The following is a 22,585-nucleotide window of genomic DNA, read 5'->3' on the forward strand; positions in this document are numbered from 1 at the left end:
GCGGGTGCGCAGGGGGCTGGGGAGAGCCCCCCCATCCCAGCCAGGGATGCAGCAGGGAGCGGAGCATTGCACCCTTGCTGCAGCTGGGGGGTGTGGATGTGTTGCAGCCAGAACAACACTCAGAGTATATTTTTTGTCATACGCTATTTTTTGTTGGGTTTTTTGGTTTGGCTTGAAAAATATTGGAGAATTGCCCACAACAGGGTAGTTGTGCTGGTGCAGACCTCCTCCGGCTCCCTGCGGCTGCAGCCCTCCTTGGCTGTGTGGGGCTGGCATGGGATCCATCCCTTCCCGCTCCGGTGCTGTGCTGGGCTCTGCCCCAGTGTGGCACCCACTGGGTGCTGGCATAAGCCATAAACTGCTTTGATTTCCTGGACCCCCCCCATGTGGATCAGACCTTTCTTGACATCGTTAAGTTAATCAGAGTCGTGGCCGGGATGCAGCGGCTGGCTGGCTTGAAGTGCTCGGAGCTCTCCCAGGACAGGACGAGGGGACAGGGACACCGATGACCTGATGCGTCTTAACGAGGCCACTGTCCCCGCGCCACCCTGGGTACCCACAAATGACTGCGCGGGGACATGAGCCATGGCAGCCCCTGGGCATGTGAGCCCACTGCTTCCTGCCGGAGACCTCCAGCCTAATTATCCCAATTAGCCCAGCGGAGGAGCAAGTGTGCTTCATCCCGCAATCGGACCGTCAGCCGCTGGTCGGGGTGGCTGGATGTCACCGGGAGGAGGATGTCACCAGGAGGCGAGCAGTGGCTGGTCTAGAAGAGGAGATGAAACGCTTGCCGCAGCCCAGCCGTTCCCCCGGTGCGGGGGGCTCGGCTTTGGGGTGCTGCCTGGGGGTCTTATCGCTGTCTGATGGGAGATAGTGGAAATGGCTTTTTCTCTGATGGGCCAAAGGGGATGGAGAACCACGGCTGCTCGCAGGTGGAGGGGTGAACTACGGACAAACTGCGTGCGCTTCCTTGCTTGGATGGATTTGGAGGTGTCTGTGGAGCTGCTGTGGTTTTGGGGATGCTCTGCAGGGCTCCTTGGGGTGCAGCCCCCTCCCTGTGCTATGCTGCATGGCACCGGTGCCTCGGTTCCCCCTGAATCTTGAGCCGTGATGGTGGAGGGTTCAAGAGCAGGGATTTTAAAACCTGTCACAAGTCCAGGCAGATCTGCCCAAGGATGGTGTCTCCTCCAAAGCCCTTTCCCTGCTGCTGGCAGCCCACCCGTGGGAACAAGGACCCGTCACGGGGCAGGGCAGCCCCCCACACCCTTGGGTGCCAGGTCCTGGGTCATGCAAAGCTCTTAACCCCGTGCCAGCACATCCCTGCCTGTCCACAGAGGCACCTTAATGCCCCGTGTGATTAGCAGAATAAATGCTCTTCACATAAGGACTAGGTGCTGCTAATTGAATTAGCGGAGGGGGGCGATCCCTGGTCACCCCCCCAGCACCTCACAGAACCAGATGTCCCAGCAGGGACGTTGTTTTTGGGTGGCAATGGGGCACCCGATGGAGGTGGGCGCTGGAGCTTTCCAGTGTGTTTTTGGGGAAGGAGCAGCTCAGGGACGGGGATGTGGTGCAGGTTTGGCCACTGCCCAGCTGGGTCTTTTCCCAAGGACTCTTCTATTTCTGCTTATTTTTTACTGTCTTTTCAGCTGTCTGCCGAGTGATAACATCCCATTGATTTTTCTGCAGCCAGCAATCAGCCTGCTTTCCTTGGATTATAACAATATCAAACCAAAGCAGTGCATTGCTGCGCTGGGCTATTTCTGTTTTTATTAGCTGAACTTTTTATTTAGTATCTCGCCCGGGCTCCTGTCTGGGGAACTGCTGCTCACCGTGCCTGGCTCTGAACAGCATTTCTCAGTGCAAGGGACTGTCTCCCACCTTTCCTCCCGCGGGGTGGCTGGGCTGTCCTGCTTGGGCTGGGTCTGGGGGCTGCAGCCGGTCGGGAATGGGAGCTGGGACCTGGCTGCGGCAGGATGCGTGCGGGGAGGGGGTGCAGGGTGCTGACATGGGGTTGCAAGTTGCTGCGTGCACTTTCGGCACCGCTGCAGGGTCTCTTCTCTGACCACCCATGCGCTCCACCAAATTTTTCGGTTATTGCTGCAGAATTAGTGTAATCCCAATGTTTTTAGTGCTGAGGATGCTGCAGGTCAGCCCCCCCATGGGGATGGGGGCAGCTCTGGGACCTGGCAGTGGGGCAGGGTGAGAGCACAGTGCCTTGGTCAAACTGTCTGCCCAGGGCCAGGGCTGCAAGTGGGATCCCAACGGGGCCATGGGGGAGTAGTGGGACACCCCGCCACGGGTGGCTGTGGGATGGGGGGGGGAGATGCTTGTGCTGGGATGGGGGTCAGGCAGCGATTGCATCCCGGTCTGCACGAGCCAGAAAAAAGGTGGGGAAGGAAATGTGAGGAATGAGCCTTTGGGTCTCTGAGGTGGTGGAGTGGTGGCAGTGGGGGGGTTAGAGGAGTGGGGTCTTCTGTGATGAGAGCTGCTGTGGTGGGGGTGATTTTGGGGGGGACTGAAGGGGGTGCTGCAGACGTGCCCTCCTCCCCAGCATTGCTCACTGCTCGGCAGCCGTTTTCCTTTCCCTGGTGCTGGACGGAGGGTCCTGAGCCTTCCCATGGGCAACGGGGTGCGGGTGGGTGCTGCATTGGGGCTTGCTGAAAATCCAGCCTGGGAAGGGTCCCCAGGCTCACAGGGAGGGTGATGCCTTTCCCTGCCTGGATGGGGAAAGGGGTACCCTGGCAGGGTGGGGGCAGAGGGAGGGCAGGGCGTTTGGGGTGCTGCCATGGGGCTGGGGAGCGTATCCCTGTGTGGGAGCCGCTGGGAAGGAGTCGGGATGCTGTGGGTGGCTGTACCACGCGCCCTCTCAGCTGGTAGCGCCGTCTGTGAATCCATCCTGTATCCCGGCTGTCGACTGTGAGTTCATCTTGTGCGACCAAACTCGGGGTTTTGCTGTCGGGGACGTGGATTCAAACCCAGCGGTTCCGTGCACCGAGTCTGCCAGGTCTCAGCAGTGCGGCAGCACCGCGTCATCCCTGCTCGGTGCGGTGCTTCTGCCTGCTCGCCCTCCAAGCTGGAGAGGGGCAGGGGGTGGGTGCCTGCCTGCGTCTTAGCTGAGTTTTTATAGGGCCTATGAAAATAAAGGGGGCGGGGACCGACTTTGAGCAGCTTTGCAGAAAAATGGGAAATTTGATTTTTTTATTTTTTTGTTGACCGTTTGCAAAGCAAACCTGGCTTTGCAGCCGGTGCTGCCAGCGATGGAGGGGAGGTATTAAAAGCAATAAATAAGCTGTTGAGGAAAGGCATCTGCGGGCTTCTGCGACTCTGGATTTACAACCTGCCTTCCCGAAGTGCCGGCTGCTTTTCTGCCTAACGCCTGAACCGGGGGAAATTATCTGCCTGGTTAAAAGAGGTTTTAACCGCTGGGATGACTGGGTGGCACTGGGATGCTGGTGTAGACCCCCAGATGAGTTTGCTGGAGCTGCTGGATTTTACCCCAGTCTCAGGGATGGATGGATGCCCAAGCCAGTACTGGCCAGGGATGGCAGAGCCCAACTTGGGGACTGGTAAAAACACCCCTGTTGATGGGTTTTTGGGGTGTAATTAGCCATATTCCCACCTCTGCCTGAACAAAGGGTGCCCGGTTTGGTCCAGCACGTTCCCCGGAGCCCTGGCACGGATGCCCTGGGCACAGGGCTCCTTTTTATTCCCCCCACGGGGGCTTCTGCCGGTGCCTTTAATGTCCCGGGCGATTCTGTTCCTCCCCATTTAATAGCAAAGGGTTTAGCTGAGCCCGCGCCGGCAGCCGGGCGCGTGGGTGATTGATTTACCCACGTCAGCCTCATCGCCACCTTTAAACCTCGGTGTCAATCTTCCCACTTTGCTTTTTCCAGCTCTCCCAGTGCACTGGGAGGAGGAGGAGGACGTCGACCTGGATTTTGCATTGCACTGAGATGTGCTCCTGCTCTGCCCCAACCTTCCTCCCCGCACCTCTTCCTCCCGCTCTTATTTTTCCCACAGGCTGGGGAGTGGATGCTGGGCACGGTGGGGACCGTGCAGCCCCGTCACCGGCTGGTTTTGCCGTGTGAAGGCTCTTTGGCAACGCAAGCGGCTCCGTTCTCCGCCTCGAAAGGCCATAAATAACCCGGCGGAGCTGCCTCCCCAAAGCCCCGCCGGCGCTTGGCATCAGGAGGATTAGCCCACCGGTGCGCATCGCTCCCGCAGCCGTCACTGGAGAGGTGGCACCCGGAGGGCGAGAGGCTGCGGGGCGGGGGAGACCGAGGGTTTTCCCCATCTTTACCCCCCCGCAAAATGGGGTTGGTTTGGAAAACTTGGTCTTTCCCATGATTTCTGCAGCCGGAGGTGGTGTCAGAGCCCTCCGGGGCTGCGGCGATGCTGCTGCTGTGTCCTGGGGCAGCTGCTTTCCCTGCCTGAACTTGTGCCAAGGGAGGGTCTCTGTGTCCCCGGGGGGTTCCCCGAAAGCGGCGTTTCACACTTGGGGCTCACGGTCCTGATGACTCTGGGTCCATGGGCATGTGGAGTGGATAGCCTTCAGCAGGGCCATGGGGACCTGATGGTAATAAAGGAGCCAGGTGGAGAAAAGAGCTTTTTTCTTCCCCTTTTTTTACCTTTTTTCAATTTATTTTCATTTTTTTCCCCCTTTTTTTACCTTTCTTTCCCCCCAGGGTGCCAGGTGGCCCCATGGCCCGGGAGCTGTCGTTGCACAGTAAGCAATCGATAACGGCAGGACGGAGGTTTCCGAAGGCCTGCCTTGTTTTTCTTCCTATGGAGTGGAAGAGGCAGCCCTGACTATGTTAATTAAGGGATGGTTCATTATTAAAGCACTTGTGTTGCAGGTTAGTGGCCTCCTGGCCGGGGAGCTGGAAGGCGTTTCTGTGCTGCAGGACCTCTCCTGACCCGGCTATAAATAACGGAGAAATGATGCTGCTCCTTCCCCCGGGAGCAGTGCTGACCGGATCCGGGCGCTGCGTGGGGACGGCACTTGGACGGGGTGTTAAACGCATGTGTCCGCTCCGGCCGGGGGGCCGAAACCTCCCGGCTTGTGCCCCACAGCATCGCTGCAGAACAGCCGGGGGGGGTTGCATTGCCTGCTTGCACCCGCATGGGCGGGATGCAGCAGCCTGGTCCCAGCAGTGCCAATCCCCCCGGGAGCTGCTTTGGGGGGTGGGAGGGAAGGGGAGCTGCAGTTTGCAGCTGGGTCTGCCCCAAGGAAGGACTTGACCGGCAGGATTAATTATCCCCCCTTTGCTTTTTAATGCATCTTCACGAGAAGGCGCTGCCCGGCACACGTGGTCCTTGCCCAAGCGCAAGCCGGCCCCGTGCTATTGCAAACCCTTCCGAGTTGTATTTTCCCGGTTGTAGTTGCTCCCCCCAGGCTTGGGGATGCCTGTAACAAATCCCCATCTCCCAATTCCCCCCCTGCCCGCGGTCCCTCGATGGCTCCCGGGGCAGAGCAGGGGCTGGGCACCCACCGCGGGAGGTTTAACACCTCCGTGGGGACTTGCAGGTAAAAAAAAAACCCATAAAGAGTCTAACTGGCAAAAAAAAAAGGCGATTTGTCTTCTGTAGTTGCTGGTAGACGGATATTGTTCTCCTAGTCCTGCGCTTTCCAAACACCGAGGTTATCAGGCATAAGTGACTTATTATGCAAATCCTCCGTCTTAATATCTGGCTGCTCTCTCCCTGGAATTGCATTGGCTAAACCCCATGCGTTATTGGAGCTGCTAATGTTTACACATTAGCTTCTTTGGCTAATATACAAGGCTTCAAGTTGCAAATTGATGTTTCTTACAGCTGAGCAAATTATTTTTCTATTAAATGCAATATTTAAAATGATTTGGAGAAGCAAAACAAACTACTGGCGAGAATTTTAATGGAGCTGCTTTCCATATTCTTCTAATCAGCTTTTATCGGGGCCAGGAAATGGGTAATATTTTTTTTAACCGTTCTGTTTCGCAGAAGTGGGGAACAGAGGAGCGGGGAGGATGTTTATTGTAATCTCTGGTGTGTGGGAATCACAAAACCATTTGCAGGTGCCTGTTGCACTTGCGCCCCAGACCCTCGGAGTGCGCGAAGTGCGCCTAAGGTGGGATCGAGCTCCCCTTTGCCTGGACTAGGAGAGGTTTTCCCGCTGCCGAGACCGAAGCTGTGGGGTGTTTGGGCACGGCTGGCGTTGGCCGCGGAGCCGGTGGGCTGCCCTGTGCGGCGGGGGTCTCCGTCAGCCCGAGATGCTGCGGCGCAGGACCCGCTCTTGCGTCTCGCTTTGCTCGCTGGGCTGCTTGCTCGGTGCCGCGTCCCCCCGAGCGGGTCCCAGACCCCTGCACAGCATCACCCCCCCGGGAAGCTGAGCCCCTGTGCGTATACAAGGGGTTTCCCATCCCTTATCCGTTAATAACCTCGGGCGGGAGCCTGCGGTATGGTACGTACGAGATCTGGCTGGATGAGAAGCGTATCTAATTTTAGATGAATCGCAATACATATTCCCTGTCCCCCCTGTCTGCGGGCGTCCAGAGGAAAGCGGCTCCCGGTGTTTCCTTCCCGGGGCACGTTCCTGTAGGAGCATGCCAGGGAAATTGCCTTTAAATAACAGCCGGGATCTGGGAGGTGGGAGGCTGGCTTGGCTCCGGGGGGGGGAGCCAGAAAAGGGATGGCATCTTGCCGGCATCCACTGGAGCGGGGTCCTGCATCCCAGCAAACCCCGGCTCCCTGGGCTTCCCGCTGTCCCGGGGGGATGATGCCGGGCTGCTGGGGTTTGGGGACCTCACGGAATCACCTGCGTGCCTCAGTTTCCCCACTTGCAGCAGTGGCATTAATCCTTTATCCTGTGTAAAGAACTTGATCCTTTGGCACAGAAAAAGACCATCTCTCTCATAGGCATTTAAGAGGAGAGGTCTTGGGTGCGATAGCCCGGGGCTTCGTGACTTTGCGTAGCCCCCGGCTCATCCCTGCTCCTGGGAAGCAGTGAAAACTACGGATTTGGGAGACAAAGGAGCTCTGCTCAGCCCCTGCCACATCTCGGTGTGTACAGGGGATGGTGACGATGGGTCGTAGCCCTGTTCCGCTGCGCGGGGTGTTTGCATGCGACTGCTCAGCAGCTGGGGTGATGCGCGGTGGGTCCTGCCGATACCCGAATCCTTCTGCTATCCTGCTGATAATTACCTGGGATGGGGGGCAGGAGCTGCTGGAAAAGGCCGGGGGTGAAAAATTAATCCTGACTGTGTTAGCTTTCCCAGCTGGTGCCTGCACCATGTGGCGCCAGGGGCTTGTGCCCATAAGATGCTGCACCCCAGAGATGACCGTGGGGCTAATCCGGTCCTGGTTACGCCAAGACGGGAGCAAAACGGGCTTTTCCCCTGTAGGTTGGCTCTGCTTTGTCCTGGACTGGGAGTCCTGGGCTCCCATCCCGGATTTCATAGCTCTGGGGAGCCTGCGCTTGCAAAAGTTTGGGTATAAACCCTTTTTTTATAAAGCCTTTCCACCTTCAGGTGTGTTATTTGTGTAGCATCCCCTTCCGATGATGCCCCGAAGGGTCTAAGCGGTGTCGTTACCCGCCTTGGGGTACGGAGTGTGAGATCCCATCACGATCCTCTCACGGATGGTGCTGGGCTGCCCGTAGCACCGGAGCCTTTTCAAGGCTGCTCGATGAAAGGAAAGAGAAGCCCGTGGAGCATGTCCCACGGTGCAGGAGGTTAAACAGAAAAGGTTTAAGTGTGTAATTAACTTTGAAGCGAGAGGAGCATAGGCTCGGCAGATGAAAGAGCGTGGGGCGGGCTGGTGGGCAGGTGGCCGTGTTCCTCGGTGGCCACAGAGATTTAATTAGATGCTGTCCATTGTACTTGGTTGTTTGGTCTTTCTTTTCCTCTCTTTACTTTGCAAATGCTTCGTTCCTCCTCTCCCCTGCCCCGACTTCCCTCCTCTCCATCCCCAGGGAGGGCGATGCTGGGGGGCGGTGGTACCCAGGAGGGATGCTGGGGGGGCAGCGGTACCCGTCTCCCTGGTGAATTCATTAAGCCACCTCATTTTTCTTTCTTTTTAAAAAATTTTGGTCCATCTGGTGTTTAACCCCCCCATATTAGCACTCACCCCTCTTCTCCCTTCTGCCTGGGCATGCTGTGGTGCCATGGGGGTGGCCGCGGTACCCGGGGTGGGGATGCTGGGTGGCAGTGGTACCCAGGGAGGATGCTGAGCAGCACCGGTACCCATCTCCCTGGCAAATCCCTCAAACCACCTCTTTTTTTTTTTTCTTTCTTTTTTTAAAACTTTGGTCCATCTGGTGTTTAACCCCCACGTTAGCACTCGCCCCTCTTCTCCCCTCTGCCTGGGCACGCCGCAGTGCCACGGGGGTTTCACGTGGGGTGTTTAACGGGGTACGTCTCATCCTTGGTGTAGGTGCCTGTTATGCATCGGGGCAGGCTCTGGGTGTGGAGGGGTTTAGGCGACTTTGGGGCATCATCTCGGATGCGTCGTGCCCCCGGGGAGCAGACCGGCACGCCCCCAGCAGTATTTTTAGCCGCTCTCCTGTTCGGATCGCACCTCCCACGCTCACTGCCTTCATCCCACTGCCCGGAGCTGCTGTTACCCTGGCCTCGAGCCAGCGTAGGGGATGGGATCTGGGGGCTCCTTGTTTCCGACTGGTGATTTTTAGGATGCATCTGGATCCGGAACGGTCCCAGCTGGCTCCCACAGACCATGTCCCACTGCCGTAAGCCCTTAGGATGGGTATAACCATCCCTGTTGCTGCAGACGGGTATTTTGGGTTGCAGTCTCCCCTGCCCTCCTTGCAAACGTGTTGATGAACCTTAATTTTTTCCGAGCTGCTCTGGGTTTTATCCCCTTTGACTTGCCATGGCTCTTGGGGGATGCACAGCCTTCCCCTCTGGAGCTGGGATGTTGGCATTTAATTGCTCAGATATTAATTTTTATGCCCCTCTTAATCTTGTGATGGGGAGGGAGAAGGGGCTGGAGGTCGAGCTTCTCCCCAGCCCTACCCTTGGGTGGGGAGATGGTGCCAGAAGCATCCCATAGCTCATGGAAACCAAGGCTCTGCAAAACCCTTTGTATTTTTTCCCTGTGTATACAAATCACGGACAAATTTGTCGGTGAGATGGAGCGGCCGGTTGAGCAGCCTTCATTTCGCACCGTGGATGGGGGGAGCGGATGGGAGGGAAGGCTCGTGTCGGGAAAAGCCATAACAATAAACCTGTCCGAGGAGGGAGACGGATCGGTTTGGCCAGCTGCGCCTCCGCAAGCGAAGTATCTACTCAGCATAATTGCGTTTTAAGCTTCTGGAGCCTGGGCATCGTCTCGCGGGTGGCCGAGGATTCAGCCTTGGGGTGATGGAGCAAGTGGGGAAACTGAGGCACGGGACCTGTTGGTGCCAGTGGCTGCTGCGGGGATGGCAGTGGGATATGCGGGTGGTGGAGGTGCAGCCCAGGAGGAGGAGGTTACGTCTCCCCCAGTGCTGTTAGCGGCTGGGGATAGTTATAGGGGGTGAAGGAATTGCTTTTCCCTGGAAAATGGGGCTCTGCCAGCCCAAAATGCTGTTTGTCTTCGTTTCTCAGACAAAAAAAACCCCAACACTAAGAAAAAATTTCTCCCTCCCAGAATATCCCATTTCAGCAGATCTTGGAAAGAAACATTTGGGCTTTTTTTTTTTTTTTTAAAATCACTTGGCACTTAGTTTCCGACACTGTTTTATTTTGAAAATTTTTTTTTTTTCTTTGCTTCCTGGAAAATTTTGACAGATTTGTGCTTTTTCTCCCATTAGAAAGTGCAGCCAAGTTTCAGGCTCTTTAAAATCCGGCGCGTCTCGTGGCGAGAGCCGAAGCAGCCGGCGACCGGGGTCTGCGGTGCGGGGGCACATCCGCACGTGGGCTGGGCAGACGCTCCATTTTGGGAAGGATTTTGAGAAAGCTGTGAGGTCTCGGTGCCTCCAGGCATAGGAATAGGAGAGAATTTGCTTTTAGTTTTTTTTTTTTTAAAAAGAAGTTTCTTGTCATTTTGGGAGGGGAAAAAAAAAACCTTGGTGATGGAGCTGGAGTGCACCCTGGTGCTTTAAAAAAAATAAGTGTAAAGGAGGGGAAAAAGCCCCAAATCTGGATTTTATATGTGAAAGTGTCAGGAGTCATAATTTCTGTGCATCTTATGGGCTTTTTTCCAGTGTTTGGACTTGTGTTTGCACAAGTGATGTGTCCGAGCATCCTCCGGCGCGGGAAAGCGCAACCCGCACCAGCAGCAGCGAGGCCATTAACTGGCAAATCCCCGGGCGGCGGGGGGAATTCCTGATGTAATTTGGGGATAAAATAGGAAAAAACCAGAAGAAATAATCCCCCGGCCCGGCTCTGCTTTCCTGCTGGCCCATTAGGGGATATTTGCCTTTGTTCGTTCTGCTTGCTCAGGGCTTTCTTCCCGTGCCTGCCCTCGTCAGCCCAGGGCTCGTATTAATTAGCGCTGGCACTCTGGTCCAAGTCTGATCTGGGGGTTTAATGCAACAATAGGTCAGTGTTAACGAACCCGCCCAGAGCGGCCCCATGGGCAAAGCCAGCCCCACAGATGGGGGGGCTGGATGTGGGATATGGGGGGGGGGCTGGATGTGGGATGTGGTGGGGAGCTGGATGTGGGATATGGGGGGGCGCGCTGGATGTGGGATATGGGGGGGCGCGCTGGATGTGGGATGTGGGGGGGGGCTGGATGTGGGATATTGGGGGGGGCTGGATGTGGGATATTGGGGGGGGGCTGGATGTGGGATGTGGGGGGGGCTGGATGTGGGATGTGGGGGGGGCTGGATGTGGGATATTGGGGGGGAGCTGGATGTGGGATGTGTGGGGGGGAGCTGGATGTGGGATGTGGGGGGGGGGCTGGATGTGGGATGTGGGGGGGGGGCTGGATGTGGGATGGGGGCTGGATGTGGGATGTGGGATGGGGGCTGGATGTGGGATGTGGGGGGGGGCTGGATGTGGGACTGGCCGGTGTCTGTCTGCTGTCTCCGTGTCACCTCGGTACACGTGGGGAGAAGTGGCCTCTTGGCGTTTATTCCCATTCTCCGTGCTCAGCCGAGCACCGTGCAGAGCGGGGAGGTGGGGCAGGGCTTTCAGCTTTGTTCTCTGCAGAGGATAAAAACCAACCCCAACCCCCCCAAAAGATAAATAAAAGGGCTCAGAAGTGCCATCCCGCAGCTGGGGGGGGGTGTTCCGTGATGCGTTCGTAGGGGTGCGATTGCTGCGGGTTGTCGGAGGTCCTGGCTGAGACCTGCCGCTGTCGTGTCAGGCAGCAGACAGACCCCTGAGAGCTCAAGGTCAAAACACGTGGGGGCAGGCGGAGGGCTGAGGTCAAAACAAGATTTTTGCAGGAGCCCTTGGGGTCTTGGGAATCCTTGTGTGCCTGTTTCTTGGGAGAAATCCCCCCTTCGGTGACCAGCCCCCGGGAAGCAAAGCTGGGAGCTGCATCCTGCTCCTGCAGCTGAGACCTCCACGGGAGCTGAGACCTGCCAGCTCATTTCACTGGTGGGGGAACTGAATGGGAGAGATGGGGGATTAGCAGCAGACAGGACCATACTCTTGCTTGCAGGTGCACGTGGGGGGATGCCTGGGGTCCCCCCATGTTTCCGGGGGGGGCAGCAATCCATCCTGGCAGAGCTTTTGGGAGGGACCAGCCGCTCTGCGGGGTCTCGGCAGGGAATGACGGGTCTCTCTCTCCGCAGCTGGCTGCACCTTCGAGGAGGACAGTGACCCGAACCAGTGCGAGTACAGCCAGGGCGAGGACGATGACTTCGGGTGGGAGCTCATCCGCAGCTATATGATGCCACACCTGACGGCCGACCTGCCTCACGGTGAGTCCTGGTCCCCGGCGGGGCCACGCTCGTCCCCCCGTGTCCCTGGGGACCTCTGCCCCTCGATCCTGTACTCCAGAGCTGTGCGGCTTCTCCCGGTTTAATTCTCGCAGTGGTTTAGGTTTGACTTGTCTTCGGTTGCGTGGGCAGGGTGCCGCTGTGCTTGCCGGCAAGGTGTGATGAGCTGTGTTGGTCCTCAGCGTGGTAGGGTGGGATGCTGCGTGGCCCTGGGGAGGGTGTTGCTTGGGGACAGGGGACCCTGCTGCTGCTGGGGGGAGGAGGGTTTTTAACAGCACAGTGGGGACAGGGACATCGGATGGCTCTGGGGACCTCTGAGCCCCATGCCGCTGCCTTGGTGGGGTGTAACCCCGTGCCACCCCAGCCCACCCCGGGGCAGGCGGCTGGGGGAGCCTGCAGACGTTCCAGGCATGTATTTTTGGGGTGAAAAGCCAAGATTTCCAGCTCTGTCCCCCTGCGCATGACCTCTACCATCACTGCGTTTGCAGCCTGGGCCCCCCCAGCCCTGATCCCCTGGCCGGGGGCTGCGTGGGGGACGTCCCCCTGCCCGCAGCAGCGGGATGGCAGCAGCGCGGGCGGCTTTCCATGCTTCCCGTGGGTCTCGGCAGCATCTCCGGCGATGCCAAATTTCCCATCTGGTGTCGAGCGCAGCATCTGCGGCCGCTGCCAGCCGGGATGCACCCGGATCTCGTTGTAAAGGGATACCTTTGGAGCTGCTCTCCCTGCCCGGGATCTGCCGCTGCCGCCTGCTCGTTCCTTGCTGGCGTGTCGGCTCGTGCTGCTTTTGCAGGTCTGGAGTCTTGTGAAAAATTCCCATCTCCGGGAGATATGGAAAAGGGGGAAAAAACGTGTTTCTGGCTCTTGCAAGTGTGGGGAAGAGCTCATGGCTGTGAGTTGGAGGCATCCCTGAAGTCTCAGCAGCCGTAAAGAAGAAAATACGAATGGACTTTCTTCTTTTTTAAAAAATCTCATTGCTTTTAAACCATTTTTAGTTATTTTCCGGGTCCTGCTCCTCGCTCTAATGGCCAGGCTGGGGGAGCAGAGCCAGCCGGGCAGCCGTGGGGATGGCGTGGGCACCATGCCTGGGTGGCATTCGGGGGCTCTGCTCGCTCCCAGCTCCGGACCGTGCCTCGCTGTGACCCCTTGAGTCGTCCCTGTACCCATTAGCTCGGAGAGCTGCACAAGGCTTGAGATGCTCCTCATTTTTGGGACCGCTGGCTCATGCCTGGTCCCGGCGTTCCGACTCCTGCCCAGCGTGGAGGTCAGGTCCCACGCTGAAGTTGGGCGGAAAGAGAGGAAAGCTGGTTTAGAGTTCCATAGTAAAAATGGCTTTTTTTTTTTATTAAAACATTAACTGCCTTATAGAAAACTGTTTACTGCTCCATCAATCTGCCTCCAGCTGTTTATCTCATGCCTTGTTCGTGCCAGGGCTTAATTTGGCTTTTCCCTTCCTCTTCTTCCTTTACCTTCTCCTCTTCCCATCGCCTTTTCCTTCCTTTCCCGGCCCCGCTGGCATGTCCTGGGCACTGGGCGAGGGCAAAGCAACCCCTACCCTGGCTGTAAGACTGCTGACAGATCCCCGCTCCTCCTTTGATTTTCCAAATAATTGGTTTAAACCGAACTATCCTAATTTGTGTGTGTCCTGGGGGGGGTTTCCTGGGGCAGCGAGAAGGGAAGCAGAGCTGGGGATTGAGATGGTTCATAGTGGAGGGTCTTAAACCTGTAATTAGTTGGGTTTTCTGCTCGGTTGTCAGTTGGAATTTAAAATCTGCAACAAACTGCTCGAGTTTAAAACCTGGGGGCTGGAGGGGTCGGGTGGAACGGGGCTGCTCCGGGGAATCACCGTGGCTTAGCAAGAGATGGGGGCTTAAATGGCTGCAGAGAGTTTAAGGAATGAACTCCAGAGTCGATGGGGAAGTGGATGCCACCGTCCCAGGTAGAGCTGTGAGCGTGCGGCACCGCAGGGTCCGGCTCCTGGGAAGAGCATCCGTCCCTGATGCTAATTGATGGTGACACCCAAAGGGATGCTCGTCCCCATAGCCGGGGGCTCCCCTAATAACCCCCCCATCTCTTTGCTGGCAGGCAGTGGGGCTGCCAAGGTGCAGGGAGACACTGTTCGCTGACGGCCTTGGGGCACCCAGTGGGTGCAGGGACCCTGTTTTTGTGTAGTTTCACCCCACTACGCGTGGGGAGCTTTGCATGAGGCTCCTGCAGCCTTATCACCCCTCTCGGTCCCCCCCAGCAGCTCGGTGGATGAAGAGTATTTCGCAGCAGCGGGGCCTCTCCAGGGAGCACTTTCCAAAGGAGTCTCGTGGTCTTAGATTAAAATGAGTTTTTATTGGAGATCAGCCAGTTTCAAGGAGTGTAGGATTTATTGGAGCGGATGTTGGCTGCTGGCCACCCGCCTCCACCTTTGCATCCCTCTTTCTTCTTGCTTTCTTGTTTGGTTTGGGTTTTTTTTTTTCCCCCCCCCCCTCTTCCCATCTTGACTTGTCTTTAGGTGAAAGAGGGAGACGACGGATGGGTGTCACCCATGTTGCAATTGTGATTTATTTTTTTGTTGCAGCTCTATTGTTTTTTTTTCTAAAGGAGCGGTTACAGGGAGCCACGTAAGGCAGGCATGAGGCTGCACCGTCGCTGTGTCTGCACCAAAATAACTCTCCTCGGATGCTTCGGGTGCACTTTCCTCCTGCTCTCCCCCAAGCATCGCCTCTGCGTGCCGCTCTGGTCCACGCCTGCCTTCAGGCTCTGCAGTGTCTAATCTCCTAGATGCCCCTCTGTTTCGAAGCTGGGGAGAGGAGGGACAGCGTGTGCCTTGCTCTGCAGGAGCATTGCTGGGCACCCCCAGGGCTGGCAGGATTCAGCCAGATCCCAAATGCCTTTGAGGAGCGGGGGACCAGGCGGTGGGGTGGTCCAGCACGCAGGGGAGTGAAATCAGGCTGATTTCTTGAGCTCCTAGGGTGAAACACAAGTTGAGGTTACTTAATGAGCATCGGAATAAACCAGGGTGTTTAGGTTAAGCCCTGTATGAATTTGGATGGGGCAGGTCCAGGGTGAAGCATGGGGCAGAGCCAGGGTCGGGTCCCCTGCCCCGGAGAGGACAAGGATGCTTTGCGGAGCTCCAGGGTCTCCCTGGGAGAGGTACAGGTCCCTCTTCTTGGTGCTGATTGAATTCCCATGTGGAAATTCAAAGGAGGTGAGGTGAGTTGGGAGGGACTGTGGCAAAAGCTCCCCGTGGAGGCTGTGTGCCCTCCTGCCCGTCCTGGGGACCGGAGCACCCGGGCTCCTCTGCCCTGCACAGCCGTACTGAAAAACACTAAACCCGTCGTATTTGTGGCTGGGTTTTATTTCTGAATGGCTTTTTTTCATAGGTTTTCCTTCCAAACTCAGTGACATTAGCAAACCCTCTGTGAATCGGAGTTTCTGTTCTCTGCTTGGCTCTTCCCTCTCTCCATGCACGGAGCTGCCGTCGTGCTCCCCACGCAGCCGCATTGCGATGCTCCGGCACAGCCGCCTCCGGGGGTGACCGAGCCGTTGTCCCCACCCTGATGAGCTCCATGTTTCTCCATCCCCTCTGAGGAGTTGCTCCTTCAGCCGATAGCTCCGGCACCGCTTCCTGACCAGCTCCTGCTGCGTATCCCTAAAAACCTTGAAAAATTAAGCTTGATTTTTGGCTCCTGGGGGAATTACAGGGACCCCGTGGCGGATCAGCCCTTGGTGCTGGGGCTCCCCCAGGAGATGCTCGTCCTGGGGCTCGGCGCAGAAGCGGGGAGCCGGTACCCAATTCCTGTGCCGGCTCCCGACGTGTTGAGAAGAAAAACCAGCGCACGAGGAAGCGCTGTCAGGCTTCGGCTTCCGAAGCGGTTTCCTGGAGGCAGACGCTGCAGCGCTCAGACCTGGTCCCCTGGCACCTCTCGGCTGGCGGGGCCGCCCGCTGCCCATCATCCTGCCTGCTTCTTGCTGCCTTTTAATAGCTCTTTGGTTTTTATTTTTTTTTTAAATTTTATTTTTATCTCTCGGTGGTTTTGTAGGAGGGGAAACTCATCAGGAGGGGGGAGCTGCTCCTTCCCTGCGGGTGAGCAGGGCTTCAGCCTGAAACTGGGGGGGGAAATCCTTGGCAGCTCATTGCTCTCCAGTTCCTGGCTGAGGTTATCGGAGATGCTGAGTTATCATCAAAGACCTGATTTGAATCCCAAGGAAGAGCTGATGATCCCACAAGTGGGAAAATTTGGCTGGAGCCCCCACATGAGGACTTGCTGGGAGGGGTACAAGGCTTTCTCTGCACAGCCGCTCCGGGCTGATTTTGCAGCTCCAACCTCACCGTCGACTTTTGCGTAGCAAATTGATGTTTTTTCCATTGGGGACATCGCTGGAAACTTGTTTCTTTTTTCATTTGTTTGGTTGAAATATTATTTAGCGCTTTCTGAGTCTTTTCTCTTTCTCCACAGAGCACTTGGGCTCTTCTCTAAAAGTCCACCTGAAAACTAAATTAAATTACATTGCCGCAGCTGAGCTGGGGGGGGACATAGGGGCTGACTCGTTATTCGTGGTGATGAAAGTGGGTGACAGCTTGCCTGGACCGGCATCTCAATTCAAACTGACCTTAAATTGAGGATCAGAGGAAGGATTTAAAGAGCGAAGCACGGAATGAGCGTGCGCCTCAATCCTGTCTGTTGGTTTGAAGTCTCAACCGGGGGATGCTCCGGGGCTGTTTCTGCAGCTCCTGTTTTGTGGGAAGTTTGGAAATGATTTTCCCCATTGTGATTTTTGGAGCAGAATTTTGCTGTAATGACAACATCTGGACGGGGCTCAAAAATAACCCCAGCTGTGCTGATAAGCTGCGATAGTGCATCAACCCTTCGGCTCTGGGAGAGGTTCTGCCTGTCCGTCCCCGGCTCTGGCATGCAGCAGGGCTGGGATATCCCTTCCTCTCCATCCCCATCTCCAGCTTTGCTGGCAGGAATTAAACTAAGCTTTAAAAACTGGAATTTGGCAGCGTGCATAGCTCTTGCTGCAGCTCTGCTCTTGCCCCGGCCGGGAAAGCTGCCGGATCCTGGTGGAAGCTGAGCCCCCAGTGGGGTAAGGGCTCTGGGGGGACCCTGACAGCAGTGGTGGATTAACAGGGAACAAGTGGAAGGGATCTGGGGGACCCCCAAGTCCTTGCCGCATCTCCCTGGGAGGGGCTGTGTGGCCCCCTTGCCCCCCGGGAGCATCCCAGTTGGATCGAGAGACCAGGGAGGAGCAGGTCAGTGACCTGCGGCGGGACCGTGTCCCACGGGCTGGGTGGTGGCAGTGCGTGTGTGTGCAGGCTGTCACCCCCTTGTCACCCTTTTGTCACCGGCTGCCTGTCCCGCTGCCTCCTCGAGCGCCCTGTGCGTCAGTGCTGCTGCTGGCAGCACCCACGCGGGGCTCTGCTGCCGTTTTATTGGGGTGCGTTAAAAAAAACCAACCAAAACTCACCGAAAACCAAAAACATCCCCTGCAAAAAAAGCCCAGGGGCTGCCGAGGGAGTTTGTAACCCCCAGCTGCCTCTCTGCAACCCGCTGCCTGCCCCAGGACCTCGGCTATCCCAGGGGATGCTCCGGTGCAGCACCCCAACACAGGGACGAGCACCTTTGCTGCTCCTGCGTTAAAAAACCCCCAAGCCATACCCTGGGTTTGAAGCTGAAGCTGGGACCAGGCATTTATGGGGGAGGAGGATATAATTAGCACAAAAGCGAGCGGCGGGAGCCTGGTATCTCCGATGCACCAACGCTGGGAAGAAAATTAAGGGGGAAAAATAGCATGTGGGGGAAACCCTGCCAGGTGAGCGATGCACCGGTGGATTGTCACCGTTCGTGTGATTGTCACCTGATGTCCTTCTATGACCAGGTGACCCGCCTAGTGGATGAGGGGAAGGCTGTTGATGTTGTCTACCTGGACTTCAGCAAAGCCTTTGACACTGTTCCCCACAGTATTCTCCTAGAGAAGCTGGCAGCCCGTGGTTTAGACAGGTACACTCTTCGCTGGGTAAAAAACTGGCTGGATGGCCGAGCCCAGAGAGTTGTGGTGAATGGGGTGAAATCCAGCTGGCGGCCGGTCACAAGCAGAGTCCCCCAGGGCTCAGTTTTGGGACCGGTCTTGTTTAATGTCTTTATTGATGATCTGGATGAGGGGGTTGACTGATCCCTTGGTAAATTTGTAGACAACACCACGTTGGGTGGGAGTGTTGATCTGCTCGAGGGTCGGAAGGCTCTGCAGAGGGATCTGGACAGGCTGGATCGATGGGCTGAGGCCAACCGGATGAAGTTCAACAAGGCCAAGTGCCGGGTTCTACACTTCGGCCACAACAACCCCAGGCAACGCTCCAGGCTTGGGGACGAGTGGCTGGAAAGCTGCCCGGCGGAAAAGGACCTGGGGGTGTTGGTTGACAGCCGGCTGAATATGAGCCAGCAGTGTGCCCAGGTGGCCAAGAAGGCCAACGCCATCCTGGCCTGTATCAGAAATGGTGTGGCCAGCAGGAGTAGGGAGGGGATCGTGCCCCTGTACTCGGTGCTGGTGAGGCCGCACCTCGAATGCTGTGTTCAGTTTTGGGCCCCTCACTACAAGAAGGACATTGAGGTGCTGGAGCGTGTCCAGAGAAGGGCGACGGAGCTGGTGAGGGGTCTGGAGCACAAGTCTGATGAGGAGCGGCTGAGAGAGCTGGGGTTGTTCAGTCTGGAGAAGAGGAGGCTGAGGGGAGACCTCATCGCTCTCTGCAGTCACCTGAAAGGGGGTTGTGGTGAGGTGGGTGTTGGTCTCTTCTCCCAAGTGACAAGCGACAGGACAAGAGGAAATGGCCTCAAGTTGCGCCAGGGGAGGTTCAGGCTGGATATTAGGAAAAATGTCTTTCCTGAGAGAGTAGTGAAACATTGGAAGAGGCTGCCCAGGGAGGTGGTGGAGTCACCCTCCCTGGAGGTATTCAAGGAGCGTGTGGATGTGGCATTGTGGGATGTAGCTTGATGGACATGGTGCTGTGTGGTGTTGGGTGGGTTGGTTTTTGGTGTGTTGTGGTTTGTTGTTGTTGTGTGTTGTGGTTTGTTTGGGTTTTTTTGGTGGTGTTTTTTTGGTTTTTTTTTTTTTTTTTTTTTTTTTTTGGTTGGACTTGATGATCTTACAGGTCTTTTCCAACCTTAGTGATTCTGTGATTCTGTGTTCGTGGTCCCAGCTGACCTTAATGGACATTCTCCATCTTTTAAAAGAACTTGTCAGTGGTTTAATTTTAGTCTTGGTCTCTCTATTTTGGTCCTCTGGCTTTTTGTTGCTAAAGGGAGGGGAGGAAGAAGGGTCTGTGTTCGTTAATGAGAGCCTGGAAGATTGAGCGGGTGGAGGTGGCTTTTGGGAGATGTCCCCTGGCACGGGGCGGGTCGGCATTCGCTCTCCACGCTGCCGTCGCCTGGGACAAATGGAGCCGCTCTCGTTAGAGGAGAAATAATTTTGCCGGGGGAAATGAGAGGAAAAAAAAAAAAGAGAAGAAATATGGACATAGTGCCTTCCCCTCTGTCTGTGAAACGCGGCTGTGTTGACTGCAAGAAAATAAATTGTTATCGTTTTATTTCACCCTGAATATCTGCCCGGAGGGATCGGGAGCGCCGCGTGGAGCGGCGACACGGTGAAAATTTTGATTTTTGGTGATTTCTTTCCCCTGTCCCAGCTCCCATCTCGGAAGGAGGCACTAGAGGATGCGCTGCGGTGTGGTACCCGGCACTGTGTCTCCCCAGCTGATGCTGTGACCTCCTGGGTGCTTCGGGGTCCCCCCGGCATTTTGGGGTCACCCTAGGCGCAGCTCCCAAATGCTGAGGGGGACGGATGGGTGCCCCCCACGATCCCCCGCTGCCTTCATTAGGTTTTTCTTGGTGCCTGCTCGCTGGGAGCCGATGGGAGGAAAACGCGTGAATTCATTTAATTTAACCGGCGGTGAAAGCTATTAATAATTAAGCGCCTACTGTCAGGAAAACAATGGTAGACTCGAATAAATGGCCCGGCTTTGTTACTTACAGCTTCTGCTGTTATTAAAATGGAAGGGATATTAATAATCCCCTTGCTTTTGGTGATGGGGAGAGTTTGGCAGGGCAGCTTCCCATCCGCCCTGTGTCCCGGCCCCATGGCCATGCGGACGGCTCCCGGAACTGCTGCAAAGAGCCGGGACTCCTGCATCCCTCTCCTGCCTCTGGACCGCCTGGGATGGAGCATGCGGGGCAGGGAAGGATGCTGCCTTTGGGATCCCCTTTGGGATTTTCATCCTGCCTGCCCCGTAAGTATGGCTTTGGGGTTGCACTGGGGCAAGCGCCGGGACTCCTGGTTTCATTGCTGGGGATTTTGGGTGATGGGAGGTGGGGCAGGTGGGGAGGCGAGTCTGGGGTGGGCATCCCAGAGAACTGTGGTGCCAGCATCCCGGAGAGCCGCTGTGCCGGCATCCCGGAGAGCCGCGGTGCTGCTGCTCGTTAAGTCGACAAGCGCTTTTTTCCCCCCTGCCAGTGCCTGCTGAGCACGGTTTAAACTCGGCGACAACTGTGTGGTAAATGATACGAGGCGATGGGAATGGAAATTAAGCGGCTGGGGCCCAGCTGGGGAGGGGAGTATTGACGCAGCCGAAGCTGTGAGCGTTAAAAGAAAGCAGGCGGAGGGTCTCCGGTGGTGTCGAAGCCGGTACTGACCCCGGCGTCCTGGGGGGACCAGCTTATCCTGGAGGCAGTGGGTCTGATCCTTCCCGCCTCATCCAGCGGCCAGGTCCCATTTCAGTGTTCTGCTGCTGCCCAGATAGGTATCTGACACTGACTCCATCCCCGGTCCTGCATGTCCCCGCGGGCTGGCATGGACCGGTACCCAGCGGGACCCGAGCATCGTTGCTGGTTCGTGCGCATCTTTGCAATCCCACGTCCCCCACCTGCTCCATCCCTGCTGGCGAAGCTTAGGATATGCAGAACGGGGGGATTATTCCACGGTCTCCCCCATTCTCCCTCCCGCCACAGGCTCCTACCTGATGGTGAACTCCTCGCAGCACGCCGCGGGCCAGAAAGCTCACCTGCTTTTCCAGGCGCTGAGCGAGAATGACACCCACTGCCTCCAGTTCAGCTACTTCATGTACAGCCGGGACGGCCACAGCCCCGGCACCCTCAGCGCCTACGTCCGGGTGACGGGGGGCCCGGTGGGCAGCGCCGTCTGGAATGCCTCCGGCTCCCACGGCCGCCAGTGGCACCAGGCAGAGTTGGCCGTCAGCTTGTTCTGGCCCAGCGAGTACCAGGTGAGCCCCAGTGGACCCCCCCCTTGCATGGCACAGACCCATCCTTGCGTGACCCGGACCCCCCCGGCAATGGGTGACCCCTCTGTTTGGTGCTGTAGGTCCTCTTCGAGGCAGTGGTCTCCAGCGAGCGCAGGGGTTATCTTGGTTTGGATGACATTTTGCTCTTGAATTATCCGTGCTGTGAGTGTCAGGGGATGGGAGCTGAGGGTGGGGGGCCCCGAAGGGTGGTGGAGGGATGGGTGCTGCTGAGCTGGGTTGGGCAGCGGGGTTGGGAGCTGGTGCCCGTTGGGATGGACCTGGGGAGAGCTGACGGACTAATGCCAGGGTGCAGGCTGGTGGCACCTGGGTGTCCCGTTGTCACCTGGGCTGGTGGAGCCCCATCTCCTGCGTACCTCCAGGACTCCTTTTTCCACCTCCGTCCCCATCACTGGGATTTTATAAAACCTTGGGGAAGTGCAGACTGAATGCGTGACCTGAGCATCCCCATCCAGAGGGGCCACCCGGGCTGGTGGGGACCTGAAATCCCAAGCTGTCCCAACACTTCGGCTGTTGGGGTTCACCTCCTATTTCTTCCAGGCTGGGGCAGGAGACCTGCCCCCCTCTATCAACCCCATAGCCTGCATCTGGCGACAGCACTGCAGGATGCTGGAGGGGAAGGTGGAATCCCTCCCTGGGACACCGGCTGGTTGTACAGGGAGGGGAACAAATTCCTCACTCCGAGCTGGGCTGTGAGGACAGGGATCAAGCCTGTCCGGAGCTCGGCTCCAGCCCTGGCATCCTGGGTGGGTTTTTGGGCTGCGGCAGGATTTTTTGAAGCAATGCTACAGCGGGTCTCCTTGGAGCTCAGCCGCTCCGTCACCTCTTGATTGCATCCCTCGGCAGCGAAAGCGCCTCATTTCTCCCGCCTGGGCGACGTGGAGGTCAACGCGGGGCAGAACGCCACCTTCCAGTGCGTGGCCGCCGGCAAGGCTGCCGAGGCTGAGCGGTTCCTCATGCAGGTGAGCAACGGCGGCGGTGGAACCAGCATCTTCACCGTCAACCCCATGCATCGCCCCTGCAACGCCTCTGTGCCTCCCCTTCGGGAGGAGACACCACTGGGCGGGGAGGAGAAGGGCAATCCCCCCCCCCCCTTTTAAGCAGGCGTCATTTGGGGACATGTTTGGTGGCTCTGGATGTCACGCCGTGCCTCCTGGTGACGTCTTGTCTCTCTCCCTGGGGCAGAGGCAGAGCGGTGAGGTGGTCCCTGCCGCCTCCGTGAAGCACATCAGCCACCGGCGCTTCCTGGCCACCTTCCAGCTGGACGAGGTGTCCAAGGAGGAGCAGGACCTGTACCGCTGCATCACCCAGTCCAGCCGCGGCTCAGGCGTCTCCAACTTTGCTGAGCTCATTGTGAAAGGTGGGTGACTTGCTGTTGCCTGCTGGGTTTCTGGGTCATGGACAGGCTATTTCTGCTC

At 57.2% G+C, this 22,585-nt stretch overlaps 1 protein-coding gene across 2 annotated transcripts in view; it reads left to right on the forward strand.

The window, feature by feature from the left end:
* The window catches only part of PTPRU (protein tyrosine phosphatase receptor type U), a 78,602-nt gene that overhangs the window by 6,400 nt on the left and 49,617 nt on the right, over positions 1-22,585 (forward strand). For both annotated transcript variants that reach the window (XM_059830966.1, XM_059830967.1), the window contains exons 2-6: positions 11,723-11,851; positions 20,860-21,131; positions 21,230-21,311; positions 22,014-22,129; positions 22,353-22,527. In XM_059830966.1, coding sequence (XP_059686949.1) covers positions 11,723-11,851; positions 20,860-21,131; positions 21,230-21,311; positions 22,014-22,129; positions 22,353-22,527 — 774 coding nt within the window. The remainder of the gene's footprint in view (positions 1-11,722; positions 11,852-20,859; positions 21,132-21,229; positions 21,312-22,013; positions 22,130-22,352; positions 22,528-22,585) is intronic.

The sequence above is a fragment of the Gavia stellata genome, chromosome 29, assembly GCF_030936135.1.
Source record: "Gavia stellata isolate bGavSte3 chromosome 29, bGavSte3.hap2, whole genome shotgun sequence".
In the NCBI taxonomy this organism is placed as follows: Eukaryota; Metazoa; Chordata; class Aves; order Gaviiformes; family Gaviidae; genus Gavia; species Gavia stellata.